The sequence below is a fragment of the Gekko japonicus genome, unplaced genomic scaffold (assembly GCF_001447785.1).
Source record: "Gekko japonicus isolate JY-2015 unplaced genomic scaffold, Gekko_japonicus_V1.1 scaffold1982, whole genome shotgun sequence".
In the NCBI taxonomy this organism is placed as follows: Eukaryota; Metazoa; Chordata; class Lepidosauria; order Squamata; family Gekkonidae; genus Gekko; species Gekko japonicus.
In genome coordinates, this window is record NW_015176035.1 from 88,893 (window position 1) to 116,024 (window position 27,132).

Sequence of the window (27,132 nt, forward strand, 5' to 3'; positions counted from 1 at the left end):
GTGGTCTCCTTCCTCCCCTGGAGGCTTGCATCTCCCCCGGCTGCAAACTCCCTCCTTCCCTCCCTCGGTTTGTTGTTGGCAACCGGCCTTATTCCCATGGGAAAGGCCACCTAAGCTCTAGAACTACGACTCCCAGAATCCCTCCGGGGAGCACGTCCTGGAGGGAGACCATTGTGCAAAGAGAGCCGGCCGCGTGGCCGCAGCTGCCGGCGGCGGGGAGGCTTCTGGGAGTCGTAGTCCTCGCGGTGCCAAAGAGCCATAGCAATGCATGGAAGCAAGGAGGCCGGGGAACTACAGCGGTGACTGGGCCGGGCGGAGGCGCCGAAGCAGGAAGCGGAGGCAGAGAAGTTGCTCCTTGTACCGGCTTTGCACGGCGCTTGGGTGCAGCGGACCCCGGGCAGGATGCACTCCGCTTTGGCTCTGGGGCTGGTCTTCAGCGGGTGTTGCAGCAACGTGGTTTTCCTGGAGCTGCTGGTGAGGTGAGGATTTGGGGGGTGGCCGAGATCCAGGTGCCAAGATCTGCTGTCAGAAAGGGAGGGGGGCTTCCTCCTGTGGGCGGTGCACACCTGGGCAGGTAGGATTTCGGTGGCCTTCGGAGAGAGTGACTCTGGATAGGTTGGCATTGCCTGCCGGCTTCTGTCCCACCGTTGAGCATTGGTCTCCCGGCTTCTGTCCCACCGTTGAGCATTGGTCTCCCTTCCCCATTTGATAATTTGATAATTCCCCATTACATAATTAATGCATATTAGGTGACACACCCCTAATGTAGCCAATCCCCCAAGAGCTTACAGTAGCCCCTGTAAGAAGAGCTCTGTAAGCTCTTGGAGGATTGGCTACATTAGGGGGCGTGTCACCTAATATGCAAAGGAGCTCCTGCTACAAAAAGAGCCCTGAATGTAATTATACTCTGAATGGAAGGTCAATTGACTGAAGGTCAAAGAAGACGGGGACGGCAAAGGATGAGATGGTTGGACAGTGTCATCGATGCAACGAACATGAAGTTGAGCCAACTTCAGAGGACGGCGGAAAACAGGAGGGCCTGGCAGGATCTGGTCCATGGGGTCGCGGAGAGTCGGACTCGACTGTGCGACTGAACAACAAAAATACTCTGCCTCCAGGGTTCCCTCTAAGCTGAGTGAGTGGGAGCCAACTCACAGTCTTTTAGCCTCCGGCTCGCACATTTTTGTCTGAGCTCAGGCAGGGTGGCTCCAGAGCAAGCTAATTGATGCAGTAGTCAAACCGCTCGCTCACAGCTTTAATGCCAGGAGTTCGCAAAGTAGAAGTTTTGCTCACAAGACTCCACAGCTTAGAGGGAGCGTTGCCTGCCTCCCTCCCCAATGGGGATCGACAGTGGCTTGCGTCGTTACCCTCTCCTGCGAAAATCCTCACAACCAGCCTCTGAGGTAGGCTATAGGCTAGCCTAGGCGTGTGTGACTGGACCAGGGTCACTGATTATTTGGTGGAGTTTACCAGTGCAGTGATGGCCAAGGTGAAGAAGAAGAGAAGAGATTGGATTTATACTCTGCCCTTCACTCGGAGTCTCAGAGCGGCTCCCCCCTCCTTTCCCTTCCCCTCCCCACAACAGACACCTTGTGAGGTAGGCGGGGCTGAGAGAGCTCTCTTGAGAACTGCCCTTGAGAGAACAGCTCTGACAGAGCTTGTGACTGACCCAAGGTCATGCCAGCAGCTGCACGTGGAGGAGTGGAGACTCAAACCCAGCTCTCCCAGATTAGAGTCTGCGTTCCTAATAACGACACAAAACTAACCACTACACCAAACTGGTGTGTAAGGCACTGACAGTCACCCAGTGAGCTTCCATGGTAGAGCGGGAATTCAAACATAGATCTTCCAGATCCTAGTCGGTCACTCTAACCACTACACTACACTAACATACTTACTCCCTGTGAATGAGGGGAGGCTTAAAGTGGATTCACCCAAGGTCACCCTAGCAAGCTTCTCACAGGAAGTTGCCTTATACTGAACCAGACCCTCAGTCCGTCGAGGTCGGTATCGTCTACCCAGACTGGTAGCTGCTCTCCAGGGTCTCAGGCGGAGGTCTTTCCCATCACCTACTGCCTGGTCCTTTTAACTGGAGATGCCGGGGATTGAACCTGGGACCTTCTGCCTGCCAAGCAGATGCTCTGCCACTGAGCTACAGCCCCACTTCATGACTCTCCAGGGTCTCAGGCTGAGGTCTTTCCCATCACCTGCTGCCTGGTCCTTTTAACTGGAGATACCAGGGACTGAACCTGGGACCTTCTGCGTGCAAAGCAGATGCTCTGCCACTGAGCCGCAGCCCCTGTCTATGTCTCTCCAGGGTCTCTAGGCTTTGGGTAGATGGTCTTTCCCATCACCTGCTGCCTGGTCCTTTCTAACTGGAGATGCCGGGGATTGAACCTGGGACCTTCTGCGTGCCAAGCAGAGGCTCTTCCATTCAGCCAGGGCCCCTCTTCTGTACGAACCCATGAAGCTGCCCTATACTGAATCAGACCCTTGGTCCATCGAGGTCAGTATTGTCTACTCAGACTGGCAGCCGCTCTCCAGGGTCTCAGGCGGAGGTCTTTCCCATCACCTCCTGCCTGGTCCTTTCAACTGGAGATGCTGGCAGGGATTGAACCTGGGACCTTCTGTATGCCGAGCAGAGGCTCTGCCACTGAGGCACAGCCCCTCTCCATGGCTCTCCAGGGTCTCAGGCGGAGGTCTTTCCCATCACCTCCTACCTGGTCCTTTCAACTGGAGATGCCGGGGACTGAACCTGGGACCTTCTGCATTGCCAAGTACAAGCTTTTCCTCTTATCCTCTCCCAGATCCTGGTCGAATACCATAACCACTACACCATACTGGCATGCTTACTCCCTGTGAGGCTGGACAGGAGAGTGTGGTTATTGCAAGGTCACCCAGAATGCTTAGCGGCAGAGTGGGGAATTTGGATCCAGGTCTCAGGAGAACACACTATCTGTTATGCCTCGCTTGTTGATCATTCCAGAGGGGCAGCCATCTTAGTCTGCTGCAGAATTAAATTGAATGAGCCTCCTTTGAAATCCTTAAAGGGCAGCCTAAAGACCAATAGATACGTAGAAGAGGAGGAGGAGAGGGAGAAGATTGGATTTATACCCTGCCCATCACTACCCAAAGGAGTCTCAGAGCGGCTTACAAGCTCCTTTCCCTTCCCCTCCCCACCACAGACACCCTGTGAGGTAGGTGGGGCTGAGAGAGCTCTGTCAAGGACTGCTCTTGAGAGAACAGCTCTGAAAGAACTTGTGACTGACCCAAGGTCACACCAGCAGTTGCATGTGGAGGCATGGGGAATCAAACCCGGTTCTCCCAGATTAGAGTCCACGCTCTTAACCAGTTCACCATGAAGTGAACTATGACTTACAAAAGTATTTGTGGGAATAGATGGTATTAGTCTTTAAGGTGCCATTGGACTTGTGCAGCGAGGGGCCCTAATGTGCAATAGCAAATCCTCTGTTTTGTGTGCAGGAGGTCCCAGGTTCAATCCTTGGTGTCTCCAATTAGATGTATTGAGTGAATGACCTCCACCTGAGACCCAGGACAGGTGCTGCCGGTCAGAGTAGACAATGCCAACCCTGTTCGACCAGTGGTTTGCCTGCATAAAAAGGCTTAGGAGCCAGTTTGGTGTAGTGGTTAAGCGCACGGACTCTAATCTGGGAGAACCGGGTTTGGTTCCCCGACTCCTCCGCTTGCACCTGCTGGATGACCTTGGGCAAGCCATAGTTCTGGCACAGCTGTTCTAGAAAAAGAGCAGTTTCTGTCAGAGCTCTCTCAGCCCCACCGACCTCACAGGGTGTCTGTTGTGGGGAGGGGAAGGGGAAGGAGTTTGTAAGCCACTCTGAGACTCCTTTGGGTAGTGAAGGGCGGGGTATAAATCCAATCTCTTCTCTTCTTCTTCCTCCACATGCAGCCAGCTGGTGTGGCCTTGGGTCAGTCACAAGTTCTCTCAGAGCTGTTCTCTCATGAGCAGTCCTCGAAAGAGCTCTCTCAGCCCCACCGATCTCACAGGGTGTCTGTTGTGGGGAGGGGAAGGGAAAGGAGATGGTAAACCGCTCTGAGACTCCTTTGGGTAGTGAAGGGCGGGGTATAAATCCAATCTCTTCTTCTCTCAAGAGCAGTCCTCAAGAGAGCTCTCTCAGCCCCACCTGCCTCACAGGGTGTCTGTTGTGGGGAGGGAAAGGGAAAGGAGTTTGTAAACCGATCTGGGACTCCTTTGGGTAGTGAAGGGCGGGGTATAAACCCAATCTCTTCTTCTCTCAAGAGCAGTCCTTGAAAGAGCTCTCTCAGCCCCACCCGCCTCACAGGGTGTCTGTTGTGGAGAGGGGAAGGGAAAGGAGTTTGCGAGCCGCTCTGAGACTCCTTTGGGTAGTGAAGGGCGGGGTACAAACCCAATCTCTTCTTCTCTCAAGAGCAGTTCTCAAGAGAGCTCTCTCAGCCCCACCCGCCTCACAGGGTGTCTGTTGTGGGGAGGGGAAGGGAAAGGCTTTTGTAAGCCGCTCTGAGACTCCCTTGGGTAGTGAAGGGCGGGGTATAAGTCTCTTCTTTTTCTTCTTCGTCGTCATCTTCTTCCTGCTGCACTGACTTTTGGAGGTTTTCAAACAGAGGCTCGATGGCCATCTAACAGCAGTGCCGATTATGTGAACTTCGGCAGATCGTGAGAAGGGAGGGCAGGAAGGGTTGCCTCAGGGCTTAGTCCTCGTGGCCCTTTCTGACATGCCCAGGGAAATGCTGATCGCCACTTTGGGGTCAGGAAGTGATTTTTGGCCAGGTATCTTGGAGGTTTTTTGTCATCTTCTGGGCAGTCACCGCAGGTGTGGTGGAGGAGGTATTTGTGAATTTCCCTCATTGTGCAGGGGGTTGGACCAGGTCACCCTGGAGGTCCCTTCCAACTCTATGATTCTATGACTTTCAGGGAAGCCAAAAGGGGGACTGAAGCAAAGTTGTTTCTGGCTGGGTAAACTTGGCTAACCGGGCTGGGCAAGATGGAACCTGCCTCCCAAATGTGACAACAGGGAACACAATATTGGGAACACTCCTCTGGGTCTGTTGCAATAGGAGTCAATATGAGTCTTGGCTCCTCTGAAAGTCTGACCAGTTTTTTTGTTTTTTTTTAAATTCCACGAAAACTTCTGCTGATTGGTCTGTAAGGAGCCAGAAGATTCTTATCTATTCTTGGTTACCTGTGTGTGTAAAGTCAGGTGTGCTGGGGAAGGAACACAGATGTTTAGGTGACTCAGTGTGTCCTTTGGAAGGAGGCGTGGGTGGGATCATATCCAGGTCAATGTGCCAAGATGTGCTGGAGATGTGGGGAGTGGGACCAGTGTGCAAGAAGGTGTGCAAGGATAAGAATGATTAACACATGGGATTCACTGCCACAGGAGGTGGTGGCGGCTACAAGCATGGACGGCTTCAAGAGGGAATTAGATAAGCATACGGAGCAGAGGTCCATCAGTGGCTATTGGCCACAAGGTATAGATAGGGACTCTCGGTCTGGGGCAAGTGATGCCCTGTATTCTTGGTGCTTGGGGTTTGAAAAGGCTGGGGACCTCTGATGTTGATGGTTGGACTAGGGTGGGAGAGAACTGAGTTCAAGTCACTGCTCAGCTTAGTAGTTGCTGCCTCTCAGCTTAATCTTTCTTGAACGGTTAAGAACATAAGAACTGCCTGGTCCTTTTGAATTGGAGATGCTGGGGATTGAACCTGGGACCTTCTGCATGCCAAGCAGAGGCTCTTCCACTGAGCCACAGCCCCTCTTTACAGCTCTCCAGGGTCTCAGGCAGAGGTCTTTTCCATCCTCTCCTGCCTGGTCCTTTTTAACTGGAGATGCCAGGGATCGAACCTGGGACCTTCTGCATGCCAAGTAGATACTCTGCCACTGAGCCACGGCCCTTCTTTACAGCTCTCCAGGGTCTCAGACTGAGGTCTTTCCCATCACCTCCTGCCTGGTCCTTTTTAACTGGAGATGCCGGGGATTGAACCTGGGACCTTCTGCATGCCAAGCAGAGGCTCTGCCACTGAGCCACAGCCCTTCTTCACAGCTCTCCAGGGTCTCAGGCGGAGGTCTTTCCCATCACCTCCTGCCTGGTCCTTTTAATTGAAGATGCTGGGGATTGAACCTGGGACCTTTTGCATGCCAAGCAGAGGCTCTGCCACTGAGCCACGGCTCCTCTTTACAGCATTCCAGGGTCTCAGGCGGAGGTCTTTCCCATCACCTCCTGCCTGGTCCTTTTAATTGAAGATGCTGGGGATTGAACCTGGGACCTTCTGCATGCCAAGCAGAGGCTCTGCCACTGAGCCACGGCTCCTCTTTACAGCTCTCCAGGGTCCCAGGCGGAGGTCTTTCCCATCACCTCCTGCCTGGTCCTTTCTAACTGGAGATGCCGGGGATTGAACCTGGGACCTTCTGCATGCCAAGCAGAGGCTCTCTCACTGAGCCACAGCCTTGCCTGCCATTTCTTGAATACATGTCATGGGGGGGGGGGTATTTGTGAATTCCCTGCCTTGTGCAGGGGGTTGGACTAGATGGCCCTGGCGGTGCCTTCCAACTCTATGATTCTATGTCAGATGTAAAAAAGGAGAAACAGTTTGTCCGCTCCTTGACCAGTTCCGCGTGTCACTTCCCGACTCTTAATTTGCTCGGCAAAGTTGTCTGGCCAGTGTATTGTGCAAGAGCAACCTCTAAATTCTCTTGGCCGGCCTGAGCGGTGGCGTCGCCTGTTGCGATAAACGCACCTGTCTCGAATGGCTGTTGACATCGTTGGGTACACAGCTCTTTTTGGGTGTGTTGACATGAATGTGGACAATCTGTCATCTGCTTGTTTGGCAGTGTTGACACAAGGCAAGACTGCAGAATAACATTTTTCCTTGGCAGGGCCTCTGATGGCCTTGGTGCAATTTCTGTTGTTTGTGGTCTTAGAATGTGTGGATGGAGTTCACCAGGGACCGGGCTGTGGCTTCCACCTTGGAAACCTATGAGGAAAGGTTTCCTATGAGGAAAGGCGGAAGGAGCTGGGTCTGTTTAGCCTGGAGAGGAGACGTCTGAGAGGAGATCTGATCAGCGTCTTCAAGGACTCGAAGGGCTGTCGTAGAGAGGATGGTGCGGAGTTGTTTCTGTGGCCCTGGAAGGTCGGAATCGAACCAACGGGTTGCAATTAAATCAGAAGAGTTTTCGGCTAAACCTCTGGAAGAACAATGTATTTGAAGAAAGTTTTATTGTTGGTTTTTATATTTTTTGCTATATGCTCCTCATATTCCCTTTTTGCCTGCCTGACCTCAGACTTGCATTTTGTTTGCCATAGCCTGTGTTCCGTTTTATCAGCCTCACTGTGACCAGCTTTCCACTGCTTAAAGGAATCCTTTTTACCTTTTACAGCTTCCATTACTTTATTTGTTAACCATGCAGGCTTTTTCCTATACCTGTTTGTGTCTTTCCTAACCTGCGGAATATATATATTTTTGAGCTCTGATTAACATATGGAATTCACTGCCACAGGAAGTGGTGGCAGCTACAAGCATGGATGGCTTCAAAAGGGAATGAGATAAGCATATGGAGCCGAGGTCCATCAGTGGCTGTTAGCCACAAGGTATAGATAGGGACTCTGGGGCATGTGATGCTCTGTCTTCTTGGTGCTTGGGGGGGTCAACAGTGGGAGGGCTTCTCGTGTCCTGGCCCCACTGCTGGACCTCCTGAGGGCCGCTGGTATTTCTGGCCACTGTGTGATACAGAGTGTTGGACTGGATGGGCCTTTGGCCTGATCCAACATTGGCGTCTCTTATGTTCTTATGTTAACTTCCTGACAGGCAGAAAAAAAAAGCGGTTCCTAAGTGGAACAGGCTTCCTCAAGAGGTGGGGGGCTCTCCTTCTTGGGAGGCTTTCAAACAGAGGCTAGATGGCCTTCGGACAGCAATGCTGATTCGGTGAACTTGGGCAGAACGCGAGAAGGGAGGGTCGCCTCAGGGCTTAGTTCTCGTGGCCCTTTCTGACATGCCCAAGGAAATGCCGATTGCCACTTTGGGATGAGGAAGCAATTGTTCTCCAGGCCAGTTTGCCTGGGGATCCTGGAGGTTTTTTGTCATCTTCTGGGCATGGAACAGGGGTCACTGAGGGTGCGGAGGGGGGAGGTATTTGTGAATTCCCTGCCTTGTGCAGGGGGTTGGATTAGATGACTATGGAGGTCCCTTTGAACTCTATGATTCTGTTCTGTGATTCTATGATTTTTCAGCTACGATATCTCCCTGGCTGCTCAGATTTCTTTAGTTCCACCCAGCCATAGAATTGTAGTGTTGCAAGGGACCTCTGAGGTCATCTAGTCCAACCCCCTGCACAATGCAGGAAATCCACAACTACCTCCCCCCCACACACACACACACCCAGTGACCCCTGCTCCATGCCCAGAAGATGGCAAAAAAACCCCCAAAAACCCCACCCTCCAGGCTCCCTGGCCAAACTGACCTGGAGGGAAATTGCTTCCTGACCCCAAAGTGGTGATCAGCGTTTCCCCCGGGGCGTGTAAGAAAGGACCCTCCCTCTCACCGTCTGCCTAAGTCCTCAGATTTGTTCTCTCTTAGGAAAATGCAATCACAGGTTTTATTGGTTTTAACCGCAGGTCGTTACGGCAGTATAAAAAAATGGCACTGCTTAAAACAGAACAAACACGCGAAGCCGTAAAAACGGTAGTCAGTTTCCCACCTGCAGAGCTCCTGCGCAAATCAAACGGCCCTGCAGGTAACAAATTTATTGGGGAGGCGCGGTGGATATTTTAATTTCCACAAGTCGTTTGCCACGGTGAACCCCGTTGGCACACCCGGACTCTTGTCTCTAAAAAACTGAACAAAAGTAACAGTGATCATAAATAATGGCAAACGGTGTCCACATTCTCAGATCCACGAATACATAGTGGTTGACTTAATGGAACCTGTAACAGCTGGGTAGGTACCTCAGGAGGGCCGTATCTGAAATCTCAGTGGCTGATGCATCCAGAGCATCTTACGTCCAGGAATAATATCCTAGGCTTGACTTCATAGAACAGAATCACAGAGTCAGAAGGTCCCATAGAGGTCATCTAGTCCAGCCCCCTGCTCAGTGCAGGATCAGCCTAGAGCAGTGGTGGCGAACCTATGGCACGGGTGCCAGAGGTGGCACTCAGAGCCCTCTCTGTGGGCACGCCTGCCATCGCCCCAGCCAGGCCCAAACCATCATTAAAGTGTCGCATTCTCTGCCAAATCATTTTAAGTAAATGAAAGCATTTGAGATTGCTTTCCTTACTTTGTTTGGATCATCTTAAGTTAATGTATGGGTTGTTTTTTCTAAAGTAAAACCTCCGTATCCAGGTTAAATTGCCGTGTTGGCACTTTGCGATCAATAAGTGGGTTTTGGGTCGCAGTTTGGGCACTCGGTCTCTAAAAGGTTCGCCATCACTGGCCTAGAGCATCCCTGACAAGGGTTCGTCCAGCCGCTGCTTGAAGGCGGCCAGGGAGGGGGAGCTCACCACCTCCCCAGGCAGCCAATTCCACTCTTGAACAACTCTGACTGTAAAAAATTTTTCCCGGAGATCCAGTTTTTCCTAATACACATTTTTTAAAATAACTGTTTATGAAATTTCAAACGTCATCGTAATACATTAAGTACAGAGAGATAACATTAAATTTTCGAGTGATGGGGCCGGATGCCATAATCTTAGTTTTTTTTGATGTTGAGCTTCAAGCCCAGTTTTGCGCTCTCCTCTTTTACTCTAAGCAGGAGGCTCTTTAGGTCCTCTTCACTTTCTGCCATTAGAGTGGTATCGTCTGCATATCTGAGGTTGTTGATCTTTTCCTAGTGCTCTAGTAAAAGCCTTTCTATATTTAGGATTACTTAGATTAACAAAAGGCGAAGACAATATCCAAGGTGGGTGGAATAGCTGTTTATAAATCCCAGAGATTTTTAAGTCACCTGTCCTACCCATATCAGCTTGCACCTACCGACCTAGCAGTCTTTGCTTGATAAGAGATTTAGCAGTATGAAATCCAAGAGATCTTAAATAGTCATCTGAGAAACCAAGATTGGCCGCTCTCCTCAGATAACAAAACCACACCAAGACCTATCCTTCGTGTCCCCATATGCCGAAGTTAATAGTTCAGAAGCCGTATGGAAAACAGTCTTCAGCCAAAAATGGATGGTTATTTCATAAACTTAAGGTTGTCATCCGGGGTGAAGATAATTCCATTCCTGTCATCGCAGAGGGTATTGAAGGCGGGACAACACGACGCCTACGCGTAAACTTGTTTTGGGAGATTTCCAAAGAATGGAATTCTCCAAGGCCCATCCTGTGTACCATATAAAAGCTGAGGTAATAGCTGCATAGCTATTACACCAGGGGTGACCAAACTCGCTTAATGTAAGAGCCACATAGAATAAACGTCAGACGTTTGAGAGCCTCAAGACATGAACAAATATCACACACACGTTTTGATTGGGAAATATGCAGATTTGTTTTTTTATCAACATTAAACGAGACTGCGAAGAATAAAAACAAAAGGGGTAAAAAGAGATATTGATAACGATATTTATATGTCCAGTAACACTTGTTTGCTAATGATATTTATTTGTCAGAGAGAGAGATGGAAAGAAAGAATGAAAGAGGTGGAAAGAAAGAGAGAAGGAGAAAGCGAGAGAGACAAAATAAATCAAATAGGTGGGGGAGGGTGGAGGGAGGAAGGAAGAGAGAGAGAAAGGAAAGAAGGGAAGAAGAGAGAAAAAGAGAAGGAAAGAAAGGAAATAGATGGGGGAGGAGGAAGGAAGAGAGAGAGAAAGGAAGGAAGGGAAGAAAAGAGAAAAAGAGAAGGAAAGAAAGGAAATAGATGGGGGAGGAGGGGAGGGGGAAAGAGAGAGAGAAACAAAAGAAAGCAAATAGATGGGGAGGGAGGGGAACACTGGGGAAGGGAAGACCCCTTCAGTTCCTCAGCTGCCGTGCCGGGAGCCACACAATATGTGTGAAAGAGGGTTGGACTGGATGGGCCTTTGGCCTGATCCAACATTGGCGTCTCTTATGTTTAAAGAGCCGCATGTGGCTCCCGAGCCGCAGTTTGGCCACCCCTATATTACACCCCTACGTTCAGCCCGCCGAAATCTACGATGACTATGATAACCCTCCCTCAGCACCTGCAAGCTGGCTGGTGCAGTATCTGGCCCTGTGTCCAGCGCTCAAGGTCAAGCATGCATTCTTCTCACAGTGGAGAGGCCCCCGAATGGACGCAGTTCCAAGCTAGGGCAACTCTCGGCAAAGCGGCTCCACGCACCCACTCATACACTCCCCCCGATTCCCAGCAAAGAAATGAAACGTGGCACTGAGTTCCAGACAGTACAGCAAACGGAGGAAAATTACACGGCAAACGAGGCCTGAGTTTGACAGCTCCCCCTCCCTGGCAGTCTAGAAGCAGGGGTGCTCTGGGCCAGGGGTGTCATGGAATCATAGAACGATAGAGTTGGAAGGGACCTTGCAGATCATCTAGTCCAACCCCCTGCACTCTGCAGGAGCAGAGCCGAAAGATAGCCCTGCAACATACCCGAAAGATGGTCGTCCAGCCTCTGCTTGAAAACGTCCAGCGAAGGAGCATCCGCCATCTCCCGAGGCAGACTGTTCCACTGCTCAACCACTCTTACAGTTAGGGAGTTTCTCCTGATATTTAGCCGGTATCGACTCCCTGGTAATTTCCACCCATGTGTCAAACTCATTTGTTATGGAGGGCCGTATTTGACATCAGTTGGACTTTGTCGGGCCGGGCCATGTGTGCCATAAAATGTAATGCCAGGGAGCGGAGATATAAACTTGATAGAGGACACAAACACAAAGGTTTGGGGTTTTTTTTTAACTTAGAATAAAAACATGCCCGAAACATTAGCAGTCTTGCAATATTTTGTTTATTTAACAGTCTCTGATAACTGACACTTCTTTGCTCTGAATTATTGCATCAAAATGTCTGTGCTGTTGCCCCAGCCCAGTGCAGGGAGCAGAAGCTTGTCTATCTATCTCTCCTGAGCAATTGAGAGAGTCTGGGAAAGAAAGCTATGGCGCAGCAGCAGAACTGGAGGAAGAAGCAGGAGACAGCCAGATCCTTGCGGTCCTGATAGAAGCCCTCCGGGGGCCTGATCTGGCTCCTGGGCCACATGTTTGACACCCTTGCTCTAGGCTGATCCTGCACTGAGTAGGGGGTTAGACTAGATGGCCTGTATGGCCCCTTCCAACTCGGCGATTCTATGATTCTGGCCAGTCACACAGTCTCGGCCTAACCTACCTCACAGGGTTGTTGTGAGGATAAAATGGAGGAAAGTCGAACCCATGTAAGGTGTTTTGGGTCCCCACTAGGAAGGATGCCCTGAGCTGAATGGCCCAGGCTCGCCCGATCTCATCAGATCTCGGAAGCGAAGCTAGATCAGCCCTGGTCAGGATTTGGATGGGAGACCACGGAGGAATGCCAGGGTTGTGATGTGGAGGCAGGCAGTGTCAGTTTGGCAAAGCAACTCCGACCGTCTGTTGCCTTGAAAACCCTGTGGGGTTGCCATAAATCAGCTGTGACTTGACAGCAAAATAAAAAATTGGGGAGAAAGGCGGGACAGACTTGATGTTTCTCCCTTCCCATTTCCCTTTTCAAGTGCCTTCCAGTTTATGGGAATAGACCTGTCCCAAATGCCCTGTCAAGCTTCCCTCCCCAGCAGCGGTGGCGGCAAGGCCAGCCCACCAAGCCTTCTCCCGCCCCCCGTACCCTGTGGCGGTGGCAGCAGTGAAGCCTTCTCAGAGCGTTCCCTGTGCATGTGCAGGGAACGCTCCTTTACTTTTGGGGGGATTTAAGTATCCCTCCTATAGTTTTTTTTACAGTTTTTAGTTTTTTCTGCACATCTGGGGATTGCCCCAAATGTGCAGGAAAATCTCCCTGCCCCCCAGGTGCCCCCAATGTACGGATTTAGATATCCGCACGCGGGGGGCGCCTTGGCTTTTAGATATATAGATTAAGGGCGGGAAGGTACCAGTTGGATCTTAGGAAAATCTGTTTTGACAGTCAGAGTTGTGCAGCAGTGAAATTGGCTGCCTGGGGAGGTGGTGAGCTCCCCCTCCTCCCTGGCTGTCTTCAAGCAGCGGCTGGAGAAACCTTTGTCCGGGACGCCCTAGGCCAGTGATGGCGAACCTTGTAGAGACCGAGTGCCCAAACTGCGACCCAAAACCCACTTATTGATGGCAAAGTGCCAACACGGCAATTTAACCTGGATACGGAGGTTTTACTTTAGAAAAAACAACTCCTACATTAACTTAAGAGGATCCAAACATAGTAAGGAAAGCAATCCCAAATGCTTTCATTTACTTAAAATTATTTGGCAGAGAATTCGACACTTGAATGATGGTCTGGGCCTGGCTGGGGCGATGGCACACGTGCCCACAGAGAGGGCTCTGAGTGCCACCTCTGGCACTCGTGACATAGGTTCGCCACCGCTGCTCTAGGCTGATCCTGCACTGAGTAAGGGGTTGGAGTAGATGGCTTGTAGGACCTCTTTCAACTCTGTGATTCTAGGATTCTCTCTGTTGCAAGGATATTACAAGAAATATGTGTGCATAATTTGGTGTTTTTTGTGTCTCTCTCTCTCCCCAACAAATGCAGGGAATTTCCAGGATGTGGGAACTTAATCACCTCTGCCCAGTTCTTATTCATAGCCATCGAGGGCTTCATCTTCGAAGCCGACTTTGGAAGGAAACGGCCTGCTATACCAATCAGGTATTGTAGATCGAAACACAGGGGTACCCCTGCCTTTTTTTGAGCCTGTGGACACTTTTGGAATCCTGACACAGACCATCGGTCACAATCACCAAATGGCTGTCACAGGAGGAGGAGCAAATCGCAAAATGGCTGCCACGGGAGGCACAGCCAACCACAAGATGTCAGGGAGGGAGGTGACGTGTAAGTCTAATACAGGGGTGGCCAAAATGTGGCTCGGGAGCCACATGCGGCTCTTTCACACATATTGTGCGGCTCCCGGCAGGCTCCCCATCTATTTTCTTTCTTTGCTTCTTTTTCTCTCTCTCTTTCTTTCTCCCTCCCACTCCTTCCCCCCATCTATCTGCTTTCTTTGTTTCTCTCTCTCCCCCCTTCCTTGCTCCCCCCCATCTATTTGCTTTCTTTCCACCTTTTTCTCTTTTTCACCCTTCCCCCATCTATCTCCTTTTTTGTTTCTCTCTCTCTTTCCACCTCTCTCTTAGACAAATAAATACCATTAGCAAATAAATATCAAATAAATATCATTATCTCTCTCATTATCATTATTTCTCTCTCTCCCCCCCTTCCTTGCTCCCTCCCCCATCTATTTGCTTTCTTTCCACCTTTTTCTCTTTTTGTCTCTTTTCTTCCTTCTCCCATCTATCTCCTTTTTTGTTTCTTTCTCTCTCTTTCCACCTCTCTCTTAGACAAATAAATACCATTAGCAAATAAATATCAAATAAATATCATTATCTCTCTCATTATCATTATTTCTCTCTCTCCCCCCCTCCTTGCTCCCTCCCCCATCTATTTGCTTTCTTTCCACCTTTTTCTTTTTTTCTCTCTTTTCTTCCTTCCCCCATCTATTTCCTTTTTTATTTCTTTCTCTCTGTCTCTCTCTCTCTCTTTCCACCTCTCTCTTAGACAAATAAATATCATTGAACAAATAAATATCATGATCAATATCTGTTTTTACCCCTTTTGTTTTTATTTTTGGCAGTCTTGTTTGATATTAATAAAAAGCAAGTTTGCATATTTTCCAATAAAAACGTGTGTGTAATCGCAGAATCATAACGTTGGAAGGGACCTCCAGGGTCATCTAGTCCAACCCCAGTATTACAAGACATATAATATTTGTTCATGTGTTGCAGGCTCTCAAACATCTGACGTTTATTCTGTGTGGCTCTTACACTGAGCAAGTTTGGTGTCCCCCCCCCCCCGCTCTAATAGTACCTCTTCAACATTTCAGGCACAAGATCTGTTTAACACGATGTCTTTTCATCTGCAAAGCCAGTCAGAAGCCCTGCTAGGCAAAATTCCTGCCTAGCCCTACCTACTTTCTAAAAGCACTTGGCGGGTACCAGGAAAGATGTCAGTGGGCATCATGGTGCCCGTAGGCACCATACTTGCAATGTCTTGCTTTCGAACTGCTAGGTTGTCTAAAATATCCATCTATAAAAAAACCCTTTTCCTTTCCTCCACACCCTGGATCCAAATTCGCAGGCCAATCCCTTGTATTTGCGTTCCAGGTACTACCTGGTCATGGTGGCCATGTTCTTCACAGTCAGCGTGGTGAACAACTACGCCCTCAACCTGAACATTGCAATGCCGCTGCACATGATATTTAGATCGGTGAGTCCCATCCTTTTACGCGAGGGTCGCCAAGCGGTGCCTGGCAACCAGCGGGAGGGTTGCGGCGGGGTGGGTGGGTAGGGGGGCAGCCCGGGATTAAAATCAAAAAGAAAAACAAGGCCTTGGCTACTTAACAGGAAGTTCTGACCATAGATTCCTAGCACTATCCAAAAGTGACAAGGGTGGCGCTAGCAACCGCCAGAAACTCTGTGGTAAGATTACCATAGAGTTTCTGGGGATGGCTAAAACTGCCCCTCGTCACTTCCTGGTAGCTCTAGGAAACATCACGAACTCTGTGGTCAGAACTTCCTGTGAGTAGTTGAGGCCTTATTTTTCTTTTTACATTTTTCTCCTGATCTCACCCCCCCTTTGGTCCCAGTTTCCACTCTCTGGTCAGCTGAGCATTGGCAGGCAAGAGCCACAGCTCCTTGGTGGTCTCCCACCAGAAGAGGGAAATGTGAACCGTATTTTATGCAATAATAAATCATTATCGTATGGCATTGTGTGTAGTGTAGCCAGGAGATCCTAAGATTGTCCGGCAGCAGAAGTTCTAGATCTTTTAGCGTTCTGCACCACTAGGTGTCGAGCTAGACTTGTGTTTTCTTTAAGGCAAGAGACGTTTCAAAGGTGGTTTGCCCTTGCCTCCCTCTGCATCACAACCCTGGTATTCCTTGGATGTCGCTCTTCCAAATACTAGCCAAGGCCGACCCTACTTAGCTTCCGGGATCTGACAGGATCGGGATAACCTGGGCTATCCAGGTCGGGGCTATTTTACGCATGTTTACTGGAGCATCTGAATTTCTTGGTGCGGTCAGACTACAGTCCAACTAGTTCAGCATATTCGCCCAACAGGAGCTGGCAAAGTGTGGCTTCATGGGTGGGGCATGAAGGTGAAGACCTTAGAATCATAGGATCCTAGAATCCCAGAACTGGAAGGCGGCCCTAGAGGCCATCTAGTCCACCCCCCTGCTCAGTGCAGGATCAGCTGAGAGCATCCCTGACGAGTGTCTGTCGAGCCGCTGCTTAAGGGCGGCCAGTTCCAAGGACCTGGGAGGCCTCTCTCTATTGAGCAGGCTTTTTGCTGATTATGAAACGGGACACCAACTTTGCATTGGCTTCTTTCTCTGCCTCTCAGGGGTCTTTGATCGCAAGCATGGCGCTGGGCATCATTATTTTGAAGAAAAGGTAAGCGGTGTTTGCTGGCTTTGCGGCATCCTCCTTATAAACCACTTTAAATCATTATCCGGCAGAGCGGCATGTTGCTAGGATTGCCCCACAGTCACACGCGAGACACACTTTGACCAAATTAAAGCGCTGTGTAAAATATAAGGGGTGGTGCGGTGGAGTGGTTAGAGCTAGAGATGTGAAGGCCCGGGGAAAACCCGGAAAAATTTGGGGGGGGGTTTCCCCCGTTTTTTTCCTGAAGCCTTTTTTGTTTTTTCCCCAAAAGTTGGAAAAATTGAAAAAAGAAAAGAAAATGAAAAAAAAATGATTATGGAACGTTTTATTTTAACATGATGAATAAAATATTTTAAGACAAGGTGTTCAAATATTTTCCAGATCATTTCTAAAAAATATGTATGGTATTAGATTGATCTAATTTCTGTGCACTGAGGACAAGCAAGTCCTAGGTTACAAACTGACCTCTCCAATGCAAGAACAAGATGCATTTCTTCCTTTAGGAGGTGCTATTGTCACAAGAAAAGAAAAAAGGTTTCAGTTTTGTTTTTGCATGTGGGTGGGTATTCTGTTTGTAATAATTGTTTGGACACACTATATTTTTTAATGTGCTAGTTGTGATAATTTCATGCCAAGTAAAAATGTCCATAGTCATGTTTTATGTTCCTAAAGTAACAGAATGACTTTCAATCTGGAAAAGAATAGAACACCAGGCTAGGAACTGGATCAACAGTGGCTGCAAAATGAACGGACAAGAATCCACCTGCTGTTGAGCAATGGCAAAGTAGACTCTGGGATCAGTTTCTCATGAGTAAAAGTTGCCCATACAACTTCTAAGTCATCCCCAGATCTTTATGAATCTAAATTGATGACAACTTGATATCCTCGTTTAAGCTATATGTGGTGGGAAATGACATAATTTCTAAAGATCCTCAATATGGAACTATGTGATATTTTTGAAATTTGGTTAAAGTTTATTATAAGATTTATTTTATTTTATTTATTTATTTTTTAAATGTATATTCTGCATCTCCCCACCGAGGCAGGCTCAGGGCGACTTACTCGTTACTTTAGTGAGTTGTTGTGTGTTCTGGTGAACATTTCATAACTATTATATTATTACACAATATGGTAAAGTACTATATTATGTTGGAAAATAATAAAATATATACACTAAAAAGGGGGGGGAATGGCTGGGTTTGACTCCCTCGCTCTCCCTCGGAATCCTTCCAGGGGACTTTGGGCCCATCGCAGTCTCTCGGCCTAACGTACCTCACGAGGTTGTTGTGAGGATTAAGTAGAGGAGGAGGAGGAGACTGGATTTATACCCCGCCCTTCACTACCTGAAGGAGTCTCAGAGCAGCTCCTGATCTCCATTCCCTTCCCTTCCCCACAACAGACACCCTGTGAGGGAGGCGGGGCTGAGAGAGCTCTTTCGAGGACTGCTCCTGAGAGAACAGCTCTGAGGGAACTTGTGACTGACCCAAGGTCACACCGGCAGCTGCATGTGGAGGAGTGGGGAATCATTAGAAGATGAGAGTCTGCGCTCTTAGAAAAGCAGGATATAAATAAAGGAAAACCAAAATAGTAAATAAGCAAAATATTATGTTGAGCATATGTTCCTGAAAACCATGAAGACTATAATCACAGAGCGGGAAGGGGCCATAGAGGCCATCTAGTCCAACCCCCTGTTCAGTGCAAGATCAGCCTAGAGCATCTGGATTTGATTCCCCACTCCTCCACATGCGGCTGCTGGTGTGACTTTGGGTCAGTCACAGTTCTCTCAGAGCTCTCTCAGCCCCGCCTACCACACAAGGTTGTCTGTGGTGGGGAGGGGAAGGGAAGGGAGATGGTCAGCCGCTCTGAGACTCCTTTGGGTAGTGAAGGGCGGGGTATAAATCCAATCTCTTCTTCTTCAAAAGATATTGTGTCGCTCTCTTCACGCAGGTATAGCGTCTACAAATACGCCTCCATAGCCCTCGTGTCGTTGGGCATCTTCACCTGCACCTTCATGTCTGCAAGGCAAGTGGTAAGGAATTCTGCCTCCCCCCCCTTCCCCCAAGATCTCAGCTGCCGATCGAAGACCGAGCCCCTCTCCCTCTGTGGGCGTGCAGAGCTTGAATTCACCAGGATAGTTTGGGGAAGGCAGCCCTGTTGGTCTGCCATAGAAGAGCTGGGTTCGAATCCAGTAGCAGCTGAACAACCAACCAGCTTTTCAAGGTATCAGCTGTCAAGAGTCAAAGCTCATACCCCCCCCCCTGAGATCTTGAAAACATAAGACACCTTAGAGTGGGAAGGGAGCTCCAGGGTCATCTAGTCTAACCCCCTGCACGATGCAGGGAATTCACAGGTACCTCCTCCCACTCATGATAAAAGGTTTCCCCTTGCTCGAAAGCCAGTCAAACTCGACTCTAGGGGGCGGTGCTCATCTCCGTTTCCAAGCCGAAGAGCCAGCGCTGTCCGAAGACTTTTTCCGTGGTCATGTGGCCGACATGACTAGACGCCAAGGCGTGTGGAACGCTGTGACCTTCCCACCGAAGCGGTACCTAAAGGCACCCCCGTGAGTTACAAGCAGGCCCATAGCTACAGTAGGACATCTCGGGGCTAGGCCCCCTGACGTGCTGGCAAGGCCCCCCCTGACTTCCCATCCATCCCAGGTCATCTGACCTTCTCCCCCAGATTAATTTGATTAGCCAGTGCCTCCTAAGAGAACTAAATGCCCCCTGGCTTAAAAAACCCCTGACTACGGGCCTGGTTACAAGAGACACAAAGTCAGTCCTTTGAGAAGGTGGGCTTCTATATGAGGGGCGACACGATCGAGGTCTACAAAATTATGCACGGGATAGAGAAGGCAGAGGAAGAAGTCCTTTCCTCCCTCGCTCACAAGACGAGAACTCGTGGGTGCTCCATGAAATTAAGGAGCGGTAGGCTTAGAACCGATAAAAGGACGTCCTTCCCCCAAGAAGTCATTCACACGTGGAATTCCCTGCCGTAGGACAACTTCATAGACATAGATAGTTTCAAGAGGGGACTGGATAAACATCTGGAGCAGAGGTCCCTCAGTGGTTATTAGCCACAAGGTATAGATGGAAGCAGTGTTCCCTCTAAGCTGAGTGAGTGTGAGCTAGCTCACAGTTTTTTAGCCTCCGGCTCACACGTTTTTGTCTTAGCTCAGGAAAGATGGCTCCAGAGCAAACTAATGTATGCAGCAGCCCGATTGCTCGCTCACAACTTTAATGCCGGTAGCTCACAAAGTAGAATTTTTGCTCACAAGACTCCACAGCTTAGAAGGAGCATTGGATGGAACGCTCTGTCTGGGGCAGTGATGTTCTGTCTTCTTGGTGCTTGGGGGGCAACAGTGGGAAATGTATCTGAAACTCTTTGTAAAATGAGGGGGGGGGTTGTTGTTGTTTTGGGGGCGGGCAGGCAGCTTTTTGTGTTTTTAGTTGGGGGCTTTTTTGTTTTGTTTTTGTTCCTGAACCAAAATAACAAACAGTCTTGTAGGTCTGATCCTGGCTTTTAAATAACTGCTTGCCTGGTCCCTTGTAGGGAGGGTCGCCTACCTCCTGCCATTACAGTTGATCTTCGGGCAACCATGATCAGCCCCCCTGGAGAAAATGGCTGCTTTGGAAGGTGGACTGTGTGGCATTATACCATACTGAGGAGCTGCGGTGGCTCAAGTGGTTAAGACGCTGTACTGCCGGCTGTGGAAGGTCGGTCGTTCAGCAGTTCGAGACCCAAGCTGCCGCGTGACGGAGTGAGCTCCCGTCTCTAGTTCCAGCTCCTGCCAGCCTCGCAGTTCGAAAGCAAGAAATTGCGAGTAGACAAATAGGTACCGCTTCGGTGGAAAGGTAACAGCTTTCCGTGCGCCTTGGTGTTTAGTCATGCCGGCCACATGACCACGGAAACGTCTTCGGACAGCGCTGGCTCTTCGGTGTGGAAACGGAGATGAGCACCGCAACCCTAGAGTTGGACTCGACTGGCTTTCGAGCAAGGGAACCTTTACCTTTACCTTTTTACCATACTGAGGCCCCTCCCTTCCCCAAACCCCGTCCTCCCATGACTCCGCCTCCCAAATCTCCAGGTATTTCCCAACCCAGATCTGTCAGCCTTACTTGTACGTGACCCTGCTATTTTGAGGTTGGCTCCTCCCCCTCCTCCCCTGGATGAATCACAAGCGGGAATTAAGATTGCAGGGGGAAAGATCAACAACCTCAGATATGCAGACGATACCACTCTAATGGCAGAAAAGGAAGAGGACCTAAAGAGCCTCTTGCTCAGGGTCAAAGAGGAGAGCGCAAAAGTGGGCTTGAAGCTCAACATCAAGAAAACTAAGATCATGGCATCTGGCCCCATCACTCCTTGGCAAATAGAAGGGGAAGTCGTGGAAGTAGTGACAGAATTCACGAAAAAGCGCGCACTGCTTCGGACTGCGGCTTTTTGCGGCTGCACGTCCCGTCGGGCTCCTAGCCGCGCTGCGTCGTCTCGCATCTGCGTCGCCTGGCTCCGCCTCCATCTGCTTTGATCGTCGCCTCCTCGGATAACCGATGCCGCCATGTTCTTTCCGCCGCCGCCGCTTTCTCTCGCTGCCGCCGACAATCGCTGCCGCTTCACTTGCTGCCGCCGACAATCCTTCCTGGCACAGAACCAGGAGGAAGGGTGCTCCCTGCCTACTAAGGCAGGTACCCATTTCTCTACTTGTAATTTACTTTCGAGCCACTGGGTTGGCGGGAGCTGGGACTGGGGGCCGGTAGCTCACTCCGGCCGCGGTGGGGATTCGAACAGCCATTATGGCTGTTCGCTATAGAAGTTAATAGCAGGCGTTGTACTGCCTGCGCCACCGCTCCCTTTTTTGTGACAGCAGCCATGAAAATTAAAAGACGCCTGCTCCTGGGGAGGAAAGCGATGGCGAACCTAAACAGCATGATAAAAAGTAGAGACATCACCCTGCCAACAGAAGTCCACATGGTCAAAGCAATGGTATTCCCAGTAGTCATGTATGGCTATAAATTGGACTATAAGGAAGGCTGAGCGCTGAAGAATAGATTCTTTTGAACTATGGTGCTGGAGAAGACTCTTGAGAGTCCCTTGGACTGCAAGAAGATCAAATCAGTCAATCCTAAAAGTAATCAACCCTGACTGTTCCCTGGAAGGCCAGATAATGAAAATGAAGCTCAAATACTTTGGCCACCCAATGAGAAGGGAGCACTCCCTGGAGAAGACCCTGATGCTGGGAAAGATTGAGGGTCAAAGAAGACGGGGACGGCAAAGGACGAGATGGTTAGACAGTGTCATCGATGCAACGAACATGAAATTGAGCAAACTTCAGAGGACAGCGGAAGACAGGAGGGCCTGGCGGGATCTGGTCCATGGGGTCGCGAAGAGTCGGACTCGACTGTGCGACTGAACAACAACAAACCTCCCCCTCTGGCAGCCATTTTTGTGGCGGCACCCATTATGCTGTCTCGGAATTCCAAAGAGGCCCAGAGGCTCCGAAAGGTTGGGGAAACCCGCTACAGGCTGATGCCCTCTGTTGCCAGCCTGGATTCTTTCATCTTTCACAGTCCATTCAGCGAAAGAATTCACCTTCTGATCCCAGCTCATTGCCTTTCCCCCTGTAATCTTAAAATGGGGGTATCTGTCTTTCCTTTTTAAAAAGATTGGGAAGGTTGGCAATACTGATTCATTTAAACATTTGTTCATCACCATCGTGGATTTTTATTTTAGAAATTAAAATGGATTTTAAAAATAGCAGCAGAACCGCTGTAGGGAGGGAAGGCTGGTTTGTGGTGTTCTGGTTACTAGCCAGTGGGTGCTGTGCAAATCCAGTCCCTGCTGTGAATGGGCAGAACTGGTTTCCCACGAGCTCGGTCTTGGTTGGATAATTGTGTATGACTTGCTGGGTGTGCGCTCAGACAATGTACAGCTGAACGCACCCCTGTTTACTCATGGGGAGGTGGGGGGGGCTGTGTGGGTCCTAGAATGTTCCTTCCGGCCACAGGATGTTCCTGCTTGAAGCAGGGTGCAAAGCCCATTCATGCCACTGTTGTGTTGCAGGCATCGCGGCACTGACGTTCGCCCTCCTGATGTCTGCCAGGATGGGGATCTTCCAGGAGACCTTGTACAAGCAGTTCGGCAAACATTCGAAAGAAGCCTTGTTCTACAATGTAAGCACACGAAACCCTTCGTACAGGTAGCCCTGTCATGGATCTGGAATGTGGAGGGCTGCCCTCCTCCTCGTTCTCAGCTTTTCCCTGCCCAGCTACTGAGCACTATCTCATGCTTGACCTTGTAGTCTCCAGCTGCATTTACTCTGCTGGGAAAGTTGACGGCTTTAGGCTTTGCCCCCTTGCTTTTGCCCGCCCGCGCGAACCATAACCGTTGCAGTTGGGTGGTGGGATTTAAACGCCCTGAATGGATTATTCTGCTGCATCGCCTGTTCTGGGTGTGTTAACGATGGGGTGCGGCCAGGGGTCATTTCGTAGAAAAAGAGGTGCAGGAGCTCATTAGCATAACTCATTAGCATATGCCACACCCCCTGACACCACCGGAAGTGTGTCAGAAGGCAACACCCACCGCTCAGGCGCCACTGGACTGTTTTGGATTGCTTAACATCTCCCGTTGTTCTTCTGTCCGACAGCACGCCCTGCCAATCCCCGGCTTCTTTCTCCTGGCTCCTGACATCTACAGGCACGCGGTGCTCTTCACCCAGTCCGGTAAGTTGGTGCTTTTCAAGACTTGGCCTGTATTGCTTGGATATTTTATTTATTTGTTTGGATGTATATCCCGCCCTCTCCTTAACGGGCTCAGGGTGAGTTCCGACAGTATAAAACACAATGCGATTAAAACCACGTTAAAACAATATAAAATAATATAAAAAACAATATATAACTCCTAAGTGCCATACAACTCTAATAAAGACCGGATGCATTAGTGGTTGATGGTATTAAAGACTTAAAGTTTTTTAAAAGATCTTTTAAGATTTCGAGATCTCAGGATCCAGGCTGCAGGTGGAGGCCAGCCTGAGAAAGGGGGCATCCGCTGCCTCAACCTGAAGTCTGGTGGAAGAGCTCCGTCTAAAGGGGACGCCCACTGCCTCAACCAGAAGCCCGGTGGAAGAGCTCCGTCTAAAGGGGACGCCCACTGCCTCAACCAGAAGCCCGGTGGAAGAGCTCCGTCTAAAGGGGACGCCCACTGCCTCAACCAGAAGCCCGGTGGAAGAGCTCCGTCTAAAGGGGACGCCCACTGCCTCAACCAGAAGCCCGGTGGAAGAGCTCCGTCTAAAGGGGACGCCCACTGCCTCAACCAGAAGCCCGGTGGAAGAGCTCCGTCTAAAGGGGACGCCCACTGCCTCAACCAGAAGCCCGGTGGAAGAGCTCCGTCTAAAGGGGACGCCCACTGCCTCAACCAGAAGCCCGGTGGAAGAGCTCCGTCTTACAGGCCCTGCAGAATTGTAATAGATCTCGCAGGGTCCCACAGGGCCCTGATCTCACACAGGAGCTCGTTCCACCAGGCAGGGACCGGGGCCAAAAAAGCCCTGGCCCTGCTCAAGGCAAGTGGGTGTCGCTGGGATAGCTCCCTCCCAAGCGCCACCCTCTATCCCCGACCCTGGAGGAAGAAGGTCAGCCACTGCAAGGCAAGCCCCCGTGTCCCAGTGTCGGCGAGGCGGCGGTTTAACACATCCTGGTCAACCGTTAGCTAAGAGCACCAGCTAATACAGGAAGGGCTCAAAAGCCAGGATTGCACTTCTCAGATGCAGTTTGTCTAGATAACATGCTGCCAATCGAGCAGTTTTTCCTGATCTAATCATGCAGCATTAAACAGTCGAGGCTTAATCCGGGGCTGTGGCTTCTCCTCTCAGACCTCAGTCGCTGCCTTCACTGTTTGGGGACAGAACGGGAAGCAGTGATGGACCGGCATCCTTCCTTATCTCAAGCTAACCAGAAGCGGCCTCTGATCAGGGAAGAGTAACAGTCAATCCCCCTTTAGCACCCCCCCCTTCAGCTCCCTGGTTACATTTCCCCAGTTTTGAAAGAATGCTTTGTTTTCATGGCTAATATAGGGTTGCCTGGCAACCAGTGGGAGGGTTGTGGGGAGGCACAGTGTTGCAGGAGGATACTTCCTGGAAGTTCGTACAGGAAGTGATACATGGTACCTCTAGGAATTGCCGGGAGCTCTATGGAAAAACCTTAAGAGTCCTGGTGATTCCTAGAGGTACCCTGTGACGACCCCTTTACTGGGGAGGTCTGGTTTTACTTTAAAAGTGTTCTTTATGTTTTGTTCTACTGTGTATATCCGGCTGCCACCAGGAAATTTAAGGCTTTCCAAACCTTCATACTATAATATTTCTGTCACTGGGTAGGTAGGTCGAGGTTTTAGGCTTTCATGAGGGTCTATGTGTTTGCTGAGAAATTATTTCTTTCAGAGCTGGCAGACTTAAATAAAAGAAGATTTATTGATATAATTCTTAAATTATAGGGTAGTACTCTGTATCTATGAATGGGTAAATACTGAACAATTCCAACTGGTTTTTCTCACACGTTTCTCTCACACAGTCAGGGATTTTGGCATGTAACTTTGTAACACTTTTTCCTTAGGCCGTATGCGTTTACTGTTTCTTTTTAACCTGTCACTCAGACTTTTTATTTTTCTCTTTAACTTTACTTCCTTCTTTCATATACATTCAACTCTTCTTCATACACAGAACTAATTCCTATATCATCCACAAGACAGCTTCTCTCTCCAACTCCAGAACGAACTCCTTAACTCTTTAACTTAACAACTGTCTTTTTCAACTGTCACTCTTCAGCTGTCAAAACCTCAAACTGTCACTCCTGGTAGACATACACACACAGCATCACTTCCAAAACCCCTCCCTCTCTCTGTCACTCCACCCTTGCCTCTTCAAGCACTCTAGACTATCACATACAACCAAACTTTAAAAAAGACACACACCCACAAACAAGGAATCGTTACATACCCCTTTGTCACTTCCTACACAAACTTCTGGTAAGTACACAAGGGCTTTCCCTCCCTTCAACTTTCTCCTTCCACCGCTTGCAGCAGTGGTGGGCAACCGGACCTGGGGATCCCCGCCCTCATCAGGGGCTCTAGGGTACTGCGATTGCCAACATACCTGACTCCAAGGTACAAAAGAGTGCTGTGAAGCTGAGACCACTGACAAAAAAAAAACTGAAAAGGAGAGGACTGTTGCCTTCTGATTCTGCTGCTGAGCTTTTCAGAAGCATCTACCTGGTCATTGCTGGAAACAACCCATATGGCTTTTGGGAAGGGGCCCTGCCTCATTGATAGAGCATCTACTTAGCATACAGAAGGCCCCGGGTTCAATCCCCGGCATCTCCAGTTAAAAAGGACCGGGTAGCAGGGGATGGGAAGGACTTCTGCCTGAGACCCTGGAGAGCCATGAAGTGGGGCCGTGGCTCAATGGCAGAGCCTCTGCTTGGCATGCAGAAGGTCCCAGGTTAAATCCCTGGCATCTCCAGTTAAAAAGGACCAGGCAGGAGGTGATGGAAAAGACCTCTGCCTGAGACCCTGGAGAGCTGTAAAGAGGGGGTGTGGCTCAGGGGCAGAGCATCTGCCTGGCATGCAGAAGGTCCCAGGTTCAATCTCCAGCATCTCCAGTCAAAAGGACCAGGCACTAGGTGGTGGGAAGGACCTCAGACTGAGACCCTGGAGAGCCATGAAGTGGGGCTGTGGCTCAGTGGCAGAGCCTCTGCTTGGCATGCAGAAGGTCCCAGGTTCAATCCCCGGCATCTCCAGTGAAAAGGACCAGGCGGGACCTGATGGGAAAGACCTCTGCCTGAGACCCTGGAGAGCTGTAAAGAGGGACTGTGGCTCAGTGGAAGAGCCTCTGCTTGGCATGCAGAAGGTCCCAGGTTCAATCCCCAGCAGCATCTCCAGTTAAAAGGACCAGGCAGGAGGTGATGGGAAGGACCTTTCTGCCTGAGACCCTGGAGAGCAGCTGCCAGCCTGAGTCGACAATACTGTCAGCGATGGAGCAAAAGTCTAATTCAGTATAAAGCAGCCACATGTGGATTGGGTAGAAATGAAAGGCGACGTGAATGGAGCTGTGAGCTGAGCGGGGGCGGTTCTCCAGCTAAGCCACCCAAGTAACTGCTTGGCTTGGGGGGGGGGGGCACCGTGAGGAAAGGGCCGATGTCCCACAAGGTCTCAGGTCACTCCCAGCTATCAGTTTGGTGTAGCCAGTTTGGTGTCGTGGTTAAGTGCGCGGACTCTAATCTGGGAGAACTGGGTTCGATTCCCCACTCCTCCACTTGCACCTGGCTGGATGACCTTGGGTCAGTCACAAGCTCTGGCACGGCTGTCCTTGAAAAACAGCAGTTTGTGTCAGAGCTCTCTCAGCCCCACCCGCCTCCCAGGGTGTCTGTTGTGGGGAGGGGAAGGGAAAGGAGTTCGTAAGCCGCTCTGAGACACCTTTGGGTAGTGAAGGGCGGGGTATAAATCCCGTCTCTTCTTCTCTCAAGAGCAGTTTCTGTCAAGAGCTCTCTCAGCCCCACCCATCTCCCAGGGTGTCTGTTGTGGGGAGGGGAAGGGAAAGGAGTT

At 50.0% G+C, this 27,132-nt stretch overlaps 1 protein-coding gene across 1 annotated transcript in view; it reads left to right on the plus strand.

The window, feature by feature from the left end:
- The first annotated feature begins 402 nt into the window (after window positions 1–402).
- The window catches only part of SLC35B4 (solute carrier family 35 (UDP-xylose/UDP-N-acetylglucosamine transporter), member B4), a 30,028-nt gene continuing 3,298 nt past the window's right edge, over window positions 403–27,132 (plus strand). Inside the window, exons 1-8 of the mRNA XM_015426630.1 lie at window positions 403–479; window positions 13,645–13,758; window positions 15,267–15,369; window positions 16,505–16,554; window positions 18,496–18,650; window positions 19,872–19,889; window positions 22,606–22,715; window positions 23,189–23,264. Of these exons, the coding sequence (XP_015282116.1) occupies window positions 403–479; window positions 13,645–13,758; window positions 15,267–15,369; window positions 16,505–16,554; window positions 18,496–18,650; window positions 19,872–19,889; window positions 22,606–22,715; window positions 23,189–23,264 (703 nt within the window). The remainder of the gene's footprint in view (window positions 480–13,644; window positions 13,759–15,266; window positions 15,370–16,504; window positions 16,555–18,495; window positions 18,651–19,871; window positions 19,890–22,605; window positions 22,716–23,188; window positions 23,265–27,132) is intronic.